Source organism: Cloeon dipterum, chromosome 1, assembly GCF_949628265.1.
Source record: "Cloeon dipterum chromosome 1, ieCloDipt1.1, whole genome shotgun sequence".
NCBI lineage: Eukaryota > Metazoa > Arthropoda > Insecta > Ephemeroptera > Baetidae > Cloeon > Cloeon dipterum.
In genome coordinates, this window is record NC_088786.1 from 17,494,806 (window position 1) to 17,510,949 (window position 16,144).

The 16,144-nt window shown below is 38.3% G+C and overlaps 2 protein-coding genes across 5 annotated transcripts in view; both read left to right on the forward strand.

Moving 5' to 3' along the window:
- Positions 1 to 365: 365 nt before the first annotated feature.
- On the forward strand, positions 366 to 10,287 carry LOC135948235 (uncharacterized). 2 transcript variants are annotated; one of them, XM_065497414.1, is made up of 6 exons: positions 366 to 488; positions 2,095 to 2,579; positions 2,869 to 4,119; positions 7,010 to 7,314; positions 8,728 to 9,186; positions 9,681 to 10,287. In XM_065497414.1, exons 2-6 carry the CDS (start codon positions 2,106 to 2,108, stop codon positions 9,985 to 9,987), a joined length of 2,796 nt encoding a protein of 931 aa, XP_065353486.1. In that variant the 5' UTR covers positions 366 to 488; positions 2,095 to 2,105; the 3' UTR covers positions 9,988 to 10,287. The 2 variants fall into 2 exon arrangements, with proteins under 2 accessions (XP_065353486.1, XP_065353485.1); XM_065497413.1 differs by lacking the exon at positions 366 to 488 and adding an exon at positions 534 to 673.
- Positions 10,288 to 14,156: 3,869 nt separating this feature from the next.
- The window catches only part of LOC135939088 (uncharacterized), a 33,399-nt gene continuing 31,411 nt past the window's right edge, over positions 14,157 to 16,144 (forward strand). For 2 of the 3 annotated variants that reach the window (XM_065483273.1, XM_065483281.1), the window contains exon 1: positions 14,157 to 14,358. The gene's annotated coding sequence lies outside the window, so the exon portion shown is untranslated. The remainder of the gene's footprint in view (positions 14,359 to 16,144) is intronic. The other variant, XM_065483291.1, reaches the window with a different exon arrangement.

Consider the following 16,144-nt stretch of genomic DNA (forward strand, 5'->3'; position numbering starts at 1 on the left):
GTGAACTAAGATTAATTCCTACAGCCAATTTTGATCCAAAATTTAGGTAGGGTGTAAAAATTAATAGGAAAATAGACGAATTACCTGTCAAGACAAAGCAGCTGACGAGTGGAAGACGAATTTTAATCAGAAAGTGGGCGTGGTAGGGGCTGACTACTGACTAACAACTGAGAAACGAAAAGTGACTGTCACGTGGTCACGAGCGGGAAGAATGGGAGCTTTAATAAAGGAGGGAGTGGGGAGAAACACTACTGTACGAATTACGAATCTAGGAGAAATTTGTCGCATTTCGCCCTGTCTCTGTCAAGGTGTCTCTGCCTTGTTCTTGTAATAACTCTCGTTTGAAACGAGTCGTTTCTCTTCGTGTTTCGTTTCGTTTCTCATTCCTCACCTCATACATACTCTTATACCTCTTTCGGCTCTTTTTTCATTCTGTTGCGTTCTGCTTTCTGCTTCTGCAAGTGCACGACAGTGCAAGCTGCAATAAGGTAATAAGGAGAGTTTAAGCTGCAAGGAGGAAAGGAAGGACGAGAGTGACAATGAGATAAAAAAAATGCTGTTCCTTTCCATAACGTTCATAACGGGGATATTACGTACTACGTACATTTAGTTCTCTAAAATCTCTGAATTCCATTTAGATACACGGAATTTTGATAAAAGGTTGCATTAACAGGTACGAAAATGAATCATGAATATATGTAGTATAATTATTATGCTACGCTGCATATTTTAGATGTACATACATACATTATTATGTAATGCATTGCACTCTGTGTTTGTTGTATTTCACGTTGCACTAATCTGTTTTACTTTTTTTACTTGCACAGTCAAACATTAGGATGTTAGACTCACAATCAGTCAGTCAGAATACTAAATAATCTATTGTATTCGCTGTTAAGTATGTATGTATGTTTGTGTTTTGATTCTGATTACCTGATACATCAGAATTTTCGGTGTATGTACATATACATATAGATAATTTAAATCTTACATTATTACTATTATACAATCACATCGCTGTGGTAGGTGGCGACCTCTGTTCCTAGTAGATACATCCAAGAAGGGTTGGATTTAGATTTTTGAATCAAATGTTGAGCGATGTTTGCAACACTCGTATTGCAGGGCTGGGAATCTTCCGGGGAATAATATGTATTCCAAACTCGCAGTGCATTGGTTTTTTTTGCAGTTTACAAGTTTCGTGCGGACCAAATCTGGGGTTCACAGCGTTTAATCTGTTTTTAAATGATTTTATCGTTAAAGATTAACTATGGAAAACAAGTTTAATTAAAATTTTGCCCTAAAGGTTGGCAAGAGAGCTAAAAAGGCAAAAATCAATAGCAGCAAATTTTGTTTTTCGCTTTGCAAAAGGCCTGGAGAAACTAACCGCAAAAACACGGATCTGCGAAAATCCTATTTTATTGCCATGCTCAGCCCTGCAAATTTGTTCCTAACATTGAGAGAGGTTAAGGAGAAAAACCGACGCCACGGCGATATTTAATTGAAATCATATGTACATATTTTTAGTAATATTTGCGTGAGTAAACTGTTACATTCCGATGTGATGATGTATTAAAGCATTTAAATTAAGCGAGAAATTTTTTGAAGTTCTGTTTTTTTTCCGGCATGCTTATGGATATTAAAATTAAAATAAAGAAGGGTAAAATTTTATTAAACAATAAATTTTATTCCAGATTTCAGGCACATTATTGGATTTAAATTAATATTTGGCTTCATGGAAGCTTAAAATTTATTTAATTTGCAGCCTGGTTTTTATTCCTTTGTTTAAACTCTCGCAATGTTAGCTCGATTGGATGGCAAAGCATTATTCCTCCGGCATTAATGGAACGTGCACTCTGATTAAACGGTTATTAATTCGTTGGCAATAACAAAAATAGCACTCTTATCACGGGGCTACTGCCGCTCGTAACACTTAAATAAGGGGTGCAAGAATTCTCGTCGTGTACATACTGCGGAGGCGTCGTTACACACTTATTTTTACGGGTCGCACGCATTAACTGCCAGTTTATTATTGCCATGTACGCACCCGACTGGGTGTTTATTCTGGCGAACATTAATTTCCTTATGTGTTTGCAGAGGCGCGAGTAATGGATCTTAGCCAAGCTGGCAATCACCCGCAGCGGCAGCATCAATATGTTAACGACTGGCATATAGCACCCTCATCTCGGCTCACCGCCTCTATTGATTTATCTGCCGGCGCTCACCGACCATTAGCACCAGTTTATCACTGCAATTTACCTGCTGTCATTAGTCAAACTCAAGCACGGCCGCCGTCCGGCGTTATTGTGACAGCCAACGAGTGGCCACCCTTCCGCCAAGCCACCCCCAGCACCACCTGGCCCACTGATAGCCGCCAGCAGTTCAACAGTAGCAATGTTGCAGATCGGATTTATGAAATTCCGTCTGACGATGACACTCTGAGCAGTGATGATGACAGGCTGCTGATTATTGACGAGAATGTCGACTCGCCCGTTGAGGATGAAATTGATTCTAATGAAAAAGGGCAGGTGGACGCACAGAGTCCGCTTTGTCTAGCCAGCGAACAGGAAGAGAAAATATTGGTAAATGTTAAGTTATACAAGACTTTTTTATATGAATTGCTAACAGAATGATGGACACTCTTTTAAACCTTTGTCATTTTGAAAATTTTCTTTAGTAATTAAAATAATAAAATTTATTGAAGCAAAAAATGTAACTTTGAGCTCGCTTTCATATTTTTTTAGGAATTAAAGGCACACCTCATTTTTGAAATTTCCCCTCTGTTAGATGAGATCTCAAATTACTCAAAAATAGTTCCATTAAACCCGCAACAATGAATATTTTATGACGCAATCTATTAATTAATTTCAGGAAGACGAAACAAAAGTGGTCACCAAGGCCAAAGAAAAGCACAATCGGCATAGAAAATTCAAACTGAAGGATTTCATCCTTTCGAAACCATCAAAAAGAATATCAAGAAGGGCTGTAGACCAAAAATCTATTCCTTGGAAGAAAGTACAACATATGAAATCAGCAGTCTCATCAGAAGATGAAATAAAACAAAAGCAGAGGAAAAACGAAGTGAAGGCCCGTGCAGAGAGCCCTCCCCTGAATGTGATACTGTGGGAATCCTCAAAGGGTGATAAAAACGCCGAGTTGCAGGAGGAGGCCACAGTCAGAAGCTCTTCAGTGGGCTTAGCAGAGCGCTCGAGGCCGGCGAAACCTGAAGAGCACAAATATGAGCAGAAAAATAGCAGCAGAGAGCAGAACGGTAAACAAACGACTTGCAAATCCCTTGCAAACAAGAGTCGTAAAGAAGGCGAAAGCCATGATTCGACTAAAAACCCCAGAAAGAATGACGAGCGGGATGAAATGAAACTGCACCGCAGTGAAACAAAGCAGGATGAAAATGAAAGAAAGCCAGTGCTCTCCGTATTGCAACTCTGCCGTAAATTCGACTGCGAAAAGCAGGTGCGCGTTTTGCTAAAGAGGTTGACAAAAGGGCAAATCCGCCAACACACACATCCCGTGCGTCCGAAACTCGCCAGAATCCCCAAAATCTGCGCCGCCAAAGAGAAGCTGCGCAAACCATTTGCATTCGAGCAAAATACCGTGGACGCTCGGCTGGAAGCAAACACCCTGATGAACTCGCTCTTGGGGTCTACACCGCGGGCAGACGAGTCGCTGAAAAAACCAAAAATAGTCTTCGCTCCCCGCAGAGTCATAAAACGCCGCAAAACAGCCGCACCACCTGCTGCCACCCCTGTGCTGGAAAAACGAAAAGGTGCCGTGAATGCAAAGACTTTTCCAAAGGAGTTGATCGGCCTGATCGAGAGAGACATCCAGCGCGCTGTGCCCTTGCAGCGCTTCATAAATGACGTCAAGAGGCACCCCAAAATCGACTGGATCGTGCTGGATGGGAAAATGCAGCACAGCTTGACCCAACGCAAGCCTCTGCGCAGGAAAGTCAAAGTCAGGGTCCTGATGCCTCCTCAGTACCTGGTCCAAGACAAAATTGCTGAATATGAACGTCAGATGATGGCTAGAGAAGCGGCTATTGCAGAGTTCAAGAAGAAACCCCCTATGAAAATTAAAGGAGTGGCTTCTTGGCCAAAATTTCAGGTTAAGTACATTAAATTAAACGTACTAGCCCTAAACCAAAGCACTTTACCTCTCTGTTGAGTTGGATTTTTTTAAAGCACTTTGAGTCAAAATATTTTAAAAGTTGAGGCGTAAACTTCGTTTTCCGTTTACAGAGCAATTTTTTCAGTTTGAATAGCGTATTTCTAGACACAGAAACAGCAAGCCAGAATTTCTGCTTTTTCCTAAAATACTGGCGAGACAAAATAACTTTTGAAGGAACATGACCCAACTGGAATTGTTTTTGAAGTTTTTTTTTCGTGATTATCTCTACTCTTATTTGAATTCATTAAAATTTTAAATATTATTTTTCTTTCCGTCAATGATGATAAATTCATTTTAAAATTTGATCTTTAAATTAATATGAAAGTTAATTTTAAATTGATAATGACGGGTTATCCTGTTTGAAGGGAGAAGAGAGGTTTGGCCAAACTTCCAATTATTCCGATATTTGTAAAATTAATATCTTTAATTTTTTGTGTTTATTGTTTTCTGGAGTATTGAGATGGATTTTTATTTTTCGCGTTTACGGCGTTTACATATTTACGCTGAAAATACGCAAATTAGAGAATTTTAAGATTTCGCATTTCCTTAATCAATTTTGTTTTCGAAAGCGTCAGATGTGAGATTTTGGGCGGCGGCTGATTGGTCAGCTATGCTGAATTTCGCCTACTGTCATTTTAACAAAAATATAAGTAAAATTGGCACACACACACACACACATATATATATATATATATATATATATATATATATATATATATATATATATATACAAATATTTAAAACTGTCAAAATGGCATGTATGTTCTACCGGAACAGCATGGGACAACGCAGGAAAATTTATTCCGCTACTGGAGGGGACGGGAATGAAAATTTCTTACCTTAATAATCTCTATTTTTACCCTTAAGTATTATATTGACACAACATGTGTGCTTAAATTGCTAGAAATTCCCCATAGTTCGTACTCATTTGAAAACCGTTACTTAATGTCACAGGCCATAAAAAACTAAACGCAGCACTATCCATTTTTCACTCTTGGGATATTTTGATTCCTAGAAGTGTTTGGCACTTTCGAACTAAAAATTGTGTATTGGACCGTGTCCATGCCCACACATGGCACTTATTGCACGGAAATGCGGAGCAGGCGGCTAAACTGCCGGGTCCATTATTCCGGAACTGCATGATCGTCTCCACTTTGCGCTGCGTGTTAAAAAAAACTTTGGCCTGCCTAATTTCGGGGAAAACGCGGTGCCAGCTGCTCGCCGCAGCAGTTTATGTAAAAACTCGCTCTTTCGCGAATGCACATGGGGCAGGATTTAACTTATTTTCGTGTGCAAGACACTCTAAAAAATGAGAGCCAAAGTCGTCGGTCGGTCGGCTCCTTTTGGCGTATTTCAAGCAACGTAATATATTTTTCCCCGGTCGGTTGGCGGGTCCGTCGGCCGGCCCGTGAGGCGCACCGCTGCACCAGCACTAAAGTTTGTGCGTGTGCGGCCAGGTAAAAAATATATTACGCGCCGAAGCCCGCAATTTCATATCCGGACCCGCCGCCGGTCGCAGTATTATTTATTTATTTCAATTTCTGGTGCAGCCAGCGTGTGTGTGTGTGCGCTTGACATTGCATTAGAGATACAAATCGCGAGAGCGGATAAATAAATTATTGACAAGCGTCTCCATAAAAGAGGGATCGATTTTCATGGGTCCACAAGAGCCCATTATCTGGCAGTGAATAAAAGATGCTGACCGGACACGGTCCGAACACAAATATCACTTAATCTACCGCAGGGAAAAGACGCAATCAAATTGAGATGCGCGCGAATATGGTCTGCAAATGGTAAAGTTAGACTCTTCGTCCTCTATCTACCCCATTGAATATTTGCCTTGAAAGTGATAAAAACTATTAAATGTGATTTTCAATCATCAAACTATTTCATGATATTAAAAGCCAATACCTGAATGTTAAAGTTCGTTTATATTAGACAAATTTATCATATTCATGAAGTTACAGAAGAAAAATATTAAAATCTTAAATTGTCAAGGCTTATGTGACAAATTTCAACTCCCGATTTAATTTAATTTCTCCTTTCCTTCTTAAGTCAGATTTAAATACCTTAAGTGCTTTTGAGCGGAGTTGTTTGTAGTTTTGCCTTCCCGTGTTTTTACGGGTAAATTAAATTTTAGAAAAAAACAGCAAGAAAGTTATGTTTTCCTATATAACAAAATATACCTTGATTTTTGACCTGTTAACCTCGAAAATGTGCCAAAAACGATCGAAATTTACCCATTTTTTCTAGAGCCACGAAAATGCGCTAATTGAAATATTGGAGACTTTTAAGTTATTTTTAAAAAGTTTATGTTTCTATATTATAATTAAATTTTAAGTATTGTGAGTCTAGTTCGAAGCTTAAAAATAAAAATATTAAAGTGACTGAAAATAGTCAGGAAAAACACAACTTGAAATGATAAAAGTGTGAAGCAGTTAAATAACAAAGATGAATTGCAGCAGACCGCGTTACAGAATTGAAGTGAAGGAAAACAATGACGCAAAAGTGTGCATTAATAAAACGAAGAAAACAATAAGTTTGTCCTTTACACAGATAGAAAATGGGAAAATTCAGTAGTTTGAAAGTATATAACCACTCATTTTTAATTGCTCGCCATCTAATTTTTAAAGTGGATTTTAGCTTCTTAAATGTGATAGGTTCGAATTTATAACAGCGTCAAAATCCAATTCTTAATTATCTTATAAACTATTATTTCTACAATTTTCCGACATTTTGGAGAAAAAAGTACTTGACAGCCGTCTATCAAACACTGATATAGTGTTTTTACCGCATTTCAATTACATTAAATATTTTTATTTTTCAGGTTTCTCCGTGCTGCTCCGAGAAGGAAAAGCAGGAGTTACGCGACAAGTTGGCCAGAGCCGAACAGACCAACTTCCTGAAGTTGTTCCCAACGCCGAGGGTCGGCTTGGAGCGGCAACAGGAGCTGCTGCCTAATCACTGGCACACTAAAATATTGAGCACGCCTTTCCAGATCGGCAAGTACCTGCTGCGCGGCGTGAGCCCACTGTCGAGGGAGTTCAAGTACGTCGCGAGAAAATTCAATAAGAGCTGCGAACAACGCGTGCTGGCTGTAGACCGAGTCGAGAATCCGCACCTCTGGTTCAGGTACATAAATTTTGCGTTTTATTAGAAATCGATGGCCCTGAGGCCTGTACACGCGCGTGTCCCGTCATGTGACGTGTGTGTACGCTGCATTTACATGGGGCTTTGCAGCAAAATAACAAGTTTTACGCCCGAATAAAGTCACCCACGAGGAATTTCTTCTCCCAGGCCGGCGTTTCGTCCATTTTTATTGTCGCCGGCCCGTCTCCAGCGAAATGAAACTGCGTGCCGCTGTGACTGAGACGCAATTTTTCGCTAATGAAGATTAATGTATGTCCGTTCATTAGAAAATTGTTTGTACTCGGTCGGGGAAAAGGGAAAGGATAAAGGATTGATCTGCTGTGTGGAGATTGCATTTTTCAGCTAGGGGACCGAGCGGCCACTTCATTTGCAGGCCGGCTGCAGGCGAAAAAGTGGCCTGCTCGCAGAATATTAATTATGAAATTGCTCGCATGTTGTGATTTACGATGAGACGCGCGGAAGGGGTGCCGGAAGAAACCTCATTTCCACCTCTGAAATCAGATCTCATTTTTCTATTGACTCTCATTCTTTCATTGAATGTCGTTTGAAATGTTTTTGCCGGCCATCAATTCAAATTATGATGTGCGTGGAGGCGCAGCGATGATTCAAGCAGTGGCTCTGCAGCAGGATAAAGAAAAAAGTAACTCCCGCTCGCTTGGCTGGCGTGTGCTCTCCCCAGAGCGTAAATTTTTATAATGCCCCTCGCCTGCTTGCGGGGGAGAGAAGAGCGCGCGGAACACGCAATAATCCTAATAATGTGGATGGCGAACTCGTAAAAAATGTGTACAGGGGATGTTTTGTCCAAATTCGCCTTTTTTGCCTTTCTTCGACTCAAGTACATTTTTTGAAGTATATCTTTTTTGTTGAAGCTTTTGCCATTAAATGCGAATTTTTTTCTTTTACGGAGACAAAATAATATTAATAAGATCGATAAATTTAGTAAAATCTACCGTCCTTCCATTAAAACTGTATTCTTATTGTGATTCGGGGTGAGAGAAAGTAAATATCCAGTAAAGAAAATTCTCTTGAGCTGGTAATATAAAGGCCTCTCTCGTATATAAATAAAAAAATTGCTACGGGAACTAGTCCTTTTAGCTTTTAAAACTATTTGAAAAACATTTGTAATAGCTATAATTAATCTTGAAAAAATATTTTATAACAAATTCTAACCACTTTATTTCAGCACACGATTTTCCCAGTAAACGTCAGTTGGAATTATTTTAAAATTAAACTTTCCCAAAATTATGAATATAATATCGCACATCATATGATTTGTCTCGTATATTTCAAAAGTGCAGTTATTTAGTCCGACCTTTCAATAAATCATGGCAGTTTAAGATAAGATCTATTTCAAATCAATGTTTTAAAATCAGAATTTGTTGATGTTTCTCACAGGTACCATTTGAAGAAAGAGAAAATGGAGCTGCGCAACCCATTCGCACAAGAAATGCACTTGTTCCACGGAACGGACAAGAAGTTCTTGGACTCGATTCTGTCCTATAACCTCACCTGGAGGTATTTCGGCCGCAAGAAGGGTTCTCGCTTCGGACACGGCTACTACTTCTCGCCACTCAGCTCCTACGCGGTTCACTACACGGACCAGAATCCGGATCACTCCATCATGCTGCTCTTCAGGGTTCTTACGGTGAAGCAGTGCATCGGCTTTGAGAACAGCAAACTGCCCGATGAAGGCTTCGACACGAGCATCAGCGAGAATGGGAAGGTGTGGGTGAAGTTTGACGTGGATGAGGTCTACCCTGACTATGTTATCCACTTCGCCTACTCAGATCCCAAGGAGAAAGCTGAAGAAATCGGGCAGTACAGGGCTAAAATGAAGAAGATAGAGGCTGAAAGGTAAAAATATAAATTCTTATTTAAAACTATTAGCCGTTTCTATTCAATGACTAGTGCTGTGAAAATAAGGATTTTTAGAGTAAACATTTTGTAAATTGTTAGATTTTTCTTTAGAACAAAAAAGTACGGTTTTTACCGTTTCCTTACAGATAAATACAGTATTTCTGGTAGTCTTTTTCAACTTTTGGTGCGTTGAGTGATTTAAAAATATAATAATATATAATTTTTTATCAATTTAATGATGGTTATAGGAAGTTATTATTAATTAATGTGACAAAGGTTTCATGTTTTTTGCATATATGAATTAAAAAATTATTCTTTCTTCAAAGTATCAAAATGGTACAGATAAAATATTACACTCAATGTCCTCACAATTATATTGAAAAGCATAAACATTTTGACAAATTTAAAATCAATGAAATTTTAGGCCGTCTCAGCTCCTTTTTTTAATTGATTTTCATAATTTTGATGAGATAAACCTGTATGAATTATAGGTGGAAGAAAAGCTACCGAAAATACCTGATGTGGAGCTCGTTCCGGCGGCGTCTGAGACGAAGATCAATGTCTTGGCATAAGTTCTGCCGCAATGTGAAGAAGTGGAAGCCCGTGAAGCGTGGAAAAGGAGTCAAACTGAAGGCTGGACCGTGGCGTGGTCCTAAAGGGAGAATGTGGACTGGGAAGCCGGTAGTGGCCACCAAGCTGAAGAAGCCGCAATTCAGGTCGATGGCGGTCTGGAAGCAGCCAAGCCATTCGGCTCCTAAGAGGAAGGTTATTGGGTCATACAGGGCCAAAAAGAGGTAATATCCACCGACTTTGTACATTGTGTTTGTCTTATTTATGTTGAGAGAACAACTAAGGTAGGGAAATACCAAGGCTATTAAACATTACTAAATCAAACTTTATTTTGTATTAAGTGACTTACAAAGCTTCAAGTCGGACCAATTTTTCATTGGAAAATAGCAAAAATGATTTGTGTACTACATTTCAATTCGATTGAGACACAAGTTAAGGCTCATAAATCGTATGATGTTTGACTCCTATCTAAAGCCACTTGACATTAGGATGTTTTTTATGAATAAATAAATTGTGTATTGTAAAATGACAAAAGCTCTAGAATTATTTATAAGTCCTTTGATTCCTCGTATAATGTTATTTTAATTTTTTTATTTCATATTTTTACCAAATTAAGCTTGGTTTTGTGAAAACTGTCTCAGAAAAAAAATTAAATCTCACCTACAAGCCGTTACGATATTTTCCCAGAACACTTTCAGGAAAAATAACGATCGTTTCCAAAAATCCTATAAAGCACAAGAAAGCATGAAAATTCACTTAAAATTCGATTCGTCTCGCAGATTAGATCCCAAAAATGTTAAGGTTATTGAAATCTATAAGTAATACTTTTTTAAAAAAATTATGGCAGTTTGAAATTTTAAAAATTTAGATATTAATTACGGACGCATCTTGCAAACCATAAATAACAGGAACTCTTCGTTTGGCAAATTTTAGCAAATTTTATTGAACACTATTGAATTATAGCGAAGAACGCCCGAATATTTCAATTAAAATGTGCACTCCCATAGTTAAACTGACCTTTTTTTTATAAGTAAAAAACCTCTGAAAATTCACATCCCACAAAGTTAGAGCCCTATTTCTCACCGAAGTCTGTTTATTGTTGGCGTTTTGAGCCAGGCTATCGATTATTTACAGGTCGGCGGTGGTGGCTCGTCAGTCTCACTCGCGGCTCCTTGCGCGTCGGGCCCACCTGGGGGCTATTTGTAAATTATAGAGCACCCCAAAGACCTCGCGGCCATTTTAACATAATATTTTACAATTTCGACGCCTAAGTGAAATGATGGTCGCGTAAAATTTATCGGCACCAAACCTGCCTGGCACACACACGGATGCACGCTGGCAAAAATTATTCATGACGCAATAAAACGGCGACATCATTATTATTATGCACTCTGCGCCGCTATTTCAAGTAGAACAAACTGCCGGCGTGCGCGCGCGCGATGAAAGGTGTGCGCGTATGGAAAAGTTGGTTGCACGGCAAAACTTGCACACACACATACACACTCGTCTGCAGAATTAATGGATGCAAAACTTGTTAAAGGGGTTGAAGCCGGAGAAGGCAATTTTCGCCTGCTCGAGAATTTTAAATGAAAGCAAAAGTGGCCCTGCGTGCCGCAGAGGGGCCACACGAGTAAGTGTCAGCCTCACCCGCCCGCCCATCCTCCCCCAATTGCCGAAAACTGGTGCACGCGTGCCTTATTGAATAAGCTGAGCCGCTGGCCACACTGGTCAGGGGGTTGTATACCAATAGTACCGGGCAAGAGGGTGTCGAGACACTAATGAGAGGAGAAGGGTTACCCTTTCAGTTGCTGGCGCTCAAAGTTATGTATTGTGCCCCACATCCTCCTTTACCTCAGTTTTTTTGTTTATTTTAAATGAAAATTATTTTCAACAGCAAATCCGTGCGTTGAAGCATGGGTACTAATTATGCAGTTTTTAGACTTTCAAAATCTACTATATATATATCTCCCTATAGAAATCATCTCTCTCAAACTACAAATCACAAAGTTATTTAAACTTAGTTTCATTAGTTTTTTTTTACTTTAAAATCCTTTTTGGGTTATTTTTCTTTTACTTTTGGCACCTGCAAATTTTTTCACGTGGGAAAAATCGATTAAACATTGATTTAAAACCACTTGCTTGCTTCTGTAAACTTTTTTTGTTTCCCTAATCTCTAACAAAATATTGTCTAAAAGCTCCAATGTGCAATAATGTATGAACCATTTTGGAGTCAAATTTATTTTATCGAAAAACCCCATGCCAAAAATGAGTAAATTCTTTTTTTAAAGAGCCTATTTAATACAACTTGAAATTTTGATTTACAAATAAATTTCATATATAAGTGGGGTGTAAAATCCACTTTTGTACCGCCCGTAGATCCAGCAGCATATCGTATTTCCTCGAAATTTCAGGACACGGCTGCGTTTGATTGATTTGCGGTTTAATTTGGCGCGCGGCAGGTGCGAGAGCGCTCTGAAAAATTCCCTAGCAAGCGCTGCGAAATTCATATCGTGCCAAACCAGACGCAGCTAAGTGCGAAGATAAATGGAAAATTAATAATTGAACGGCCGGCGAAATAATTAGGCATGATTAATTATTTAGCGTGTGCACGCTGAGCAAAACAGCGTCGTCAGAAGAGCCGGGTAAAGTTTTACGCGCGGCAATTTGTACTCTCGCCTAGCTGCATTCAATTTGCGTGTCCCCTGGCCCTGTACGGCACGAACACATGCGTTTCTCTCCTGGCTTGCATTCTCCTAATCCTGCCAATTTTGATTGTGCTAGCTGCAGGCTGAGCAAAGTTGTTAGCATCATCTCTCTGACCTGCCGTAATCCAGCCGCACGACAGCGCTGCGGTCATTTGGAGCAGCGTCTGAATTGCTCTAAATCCTAGCGAGTCTGTTGTTCAGTGAAATCTAATTTGCAAATGTAATCTCGTTCATAATTTAAGCTCAGCAGGGAGAACAATACTGATTTCCTAGGTAGAAATAATTCTCGAAATAATAGTTAAGAGATTTATCTCAACAAACTATAGTGTATCTTAAAACTTTATTTTATTTTGGAATGAATAATTCCTCATAAATTAACATCATTTCAGGTTTGCCAAACGGTGCAAATAGGGTCATTTCATATATGATATTATGAAGTTTTGTCTAGAAATTTTGTCATAAGTTCAATGCAATGGTGCAAAAATTGCAGGACTAGTTTAAATTTCAAGCACACAAAGTTCCTACTAAATATCAGAACTGATAATCAAAATACTGAAAATTTTATCTTCAGGAGTGCAAAACTAAACTGACAACAAATTAACAGAACTAAAACGCTTTAAATTTCACCAAACTCACTGATTTTGCAAATATTTTGAAACATATCTTGGGGAGCACGTTAAGGTCAGGCCCTGCATGTTTAAATTGACCCAAAATATTCTCCGTGCACTTAAAAACAGCACTAAATTTTAATGAGAAGTAAATTGAACTGTATGCACTCATGCAGAATTTTATTGGACAATAAATTTAAAACAATTTGAACCTGCACTTCGAAAATAATAATTCGGACTATACTCTGACTAAACATGACTGAATTTTACTAATAATTTTGGGTCATTAAAAAATCTACCGATTTCAATTATTTTTTCCATTAAAATCTTTGTTTGTGTTAGTTAGCTATTACCAAGTCAGGTAAAAATTCATTTCTTGTTTTTTTCGAGTTACTCGAAAAAATTAACTTCTTTCAACGATTTTTTCGCTTGATTCTTCTTGCGATCTATATGCAAAGGTGTGCGAATTATGAGCTAAAAAGGAAGAAAGTACTCTCAGCATGATCAGCATGCAAATTTTGGAGCCGATTTTCCCAGAAATTTAAACGGTTACCGGGAAAAATTTACCGCTCTCTCCCAATTTTTAGACACAATTTAAAGGAATAAAGGAAATGTATATATGATATTGTATTTTCATTATCGATATTTATATCGTGCTTGACAATTTCCAAGATGAAAATGAAATATTATTTGATTCAAATAAAATATATAGTTGAATAGTTCTATAATTAGTCAAAATTCACAATCAGCTTTCTAATTTTAGAGACAAAAATCTCAGTAAGATGATCAAATCAGTTTGGTTATTTGTTGATTTCATTGAAACAGGTGCGAGAATAGGAAACGACGAGCAGACATGCACCTCTTTCAAATCCGGTTAATCGGCTGGGCAACCCCTAATTAGAGCTTGCGGCGACCTGCACAGCACACGGCAGTCACTTAGTTGTCAACATTGCGTGTACCAATTAGCGAGATGAATGGGCAGCAGCGTGTGTGTGCGCGCGGAGGGGGCGCGTGCGCGGCGGGCGTGTCGCTCCGTGTGTTGTGAGCACGCCCGCCAGCGTGATCTTGCGGCCGCAGCAGCCGTGCTCCTGTCTCTTGTGTCTATCACTCTTCGCATGCACCGCGTCCATGCACCATCGGCCGGCAGAAACACGCCCTCGTCCTGAACAGCACGCAAGCAACACGCACGACGCAGCCCGCCGAATGGTGTCTGTCGACGCGACGCCGCGAGGGTAGTAACGCCGCCATGACCTCGACTCGCGGCGCTGGTGGTGCCCTCGTGACAGGTGAGTGACACCCTAGCCTGATGGCACACCTGACTGTAAATTCATATGTTAATGATCTCTTATTCTATGAAAGAAGTTGTCCTTATTTATATATAGTTATAAACAATTTTCATGTGGAAATAATGTATATTATTTTGTAAAAAACTTAGAAAAAAAAGTATTTTACACACAATTTATTTTGATACTCTTATTATTACGTATCCTTGAGAAACGTTGTCGCAGTATTAATATGCCAAATAAATAAAACTTGAAATTTTGGCACTGGATAATTTTGCTTCTAAGTTGCTGTCAAAAAAGACATTGCTTTTCAGTAGATGGAAAAATTTAATCTTAAATCGTTAAACATTTTTAACAGAGGGTTTAAATTGAAATTGAATTTTCAGTAAATTGGCAAACTGTTAATTCCAACTAAAATAATGGCTTCCTGGTGTCTTTTGATTTAATTTTTGCATAATTATATTTACAAACATTTATATTTTTAGGGTTCTGTCTTCTGCACTGTAAAAAGTATAGACCCTCTAATCGAGTCTTCTAATTAATCCTGGTATAGGATATTAAAATCAAATTAAGAATTAATTCTGCATAAATGACAGGTCTCGTCACTGGACCTGGAAAAACATGCAACCTGCATGATTTTTGTTTCCCAGGTTGCACTATTGGATTAAACAAAAAGTATGCCGTAAATTTTAACGTCCCCAAGATAAGTAAAGTACTACTTTAAATTTTAATGCAGAATCAACAACAATTTGCTCTATAGTCAAAACGAGGTTAAGTGCCATTTTTCTCAAAAAAGTCACATGGTTTAACCATGTTTTCGTGGCTGTTTGTAAATAATCCTCTTGCGAGACCTGTCTATGTGAGCATCTTGTGAGACCAATTTAACTTCTATATTTTATATCTCCTTTTAATGAAGTAAATTAAGATATTCCACTGTGCTCCCCGCTTGACGAACTATGGAGATGATTTTCATATAAGTTTGAAAAAAACATTTTTAAACTGATAAATTAAATTAGTAACAAAAATAATTGAATTGTTCCTTAATGTAAAAGAATCGCCAGCATTGAAAATGCCTCAAAATCATCAAGCTTGAAATAAAAAGACTCGCACCCCCTTGGCTTTGGTATTCAAATCTTGATGAATGAAGGTGGATATATGTTGCCCTAGTAGACCAATGTTATATCAAAAAATATCAAGTGAAAATTCCTAGAATTGCCTATTTAACAGGGGCACAAATTTGACGAATATATAAAATAATGATATTTCAGATAATTGTAGCTTTTTTCAAATTGCTTATGTAAATCCAAAAAATTGATGTCAAAAATTGATTTAAGTTTGACGCCCAACAGGTTGTCTTTCTTCCCAAAAAAAACGTGTTAGATTAATGAAATAATTGTGCAGGAAAATCCTAACGAGATCCTTTGATTCTTGTTGAATTTAGATTCCGGACATATTTCTCGAAGCTAAAACGTCTTTATTAAGTGTAACAAAGACGTTAGTTTCACGAAAATGTCTTCAACTCAACATGTACAAATTAATGATTTTCATCAAAATCATACAGAGTTTCTCCATGGCAAAGAAATTTCCTAAAAAGAGGATAGTAAAACAATTAAAATTTTATCCGTGATGAGTAACATGCTTAACGAATTTCCTGGATTTGTCGCCACCGGTAAAAAAACCTTATTGACTGTACATTCTCAATCAAAGGCTAAAACAATTAAATGAGAACAGAAAAACGTTGTTCATGTGCCTAGTAAACGAGCCAATTTTTTATTTATCGAGAAAGAGA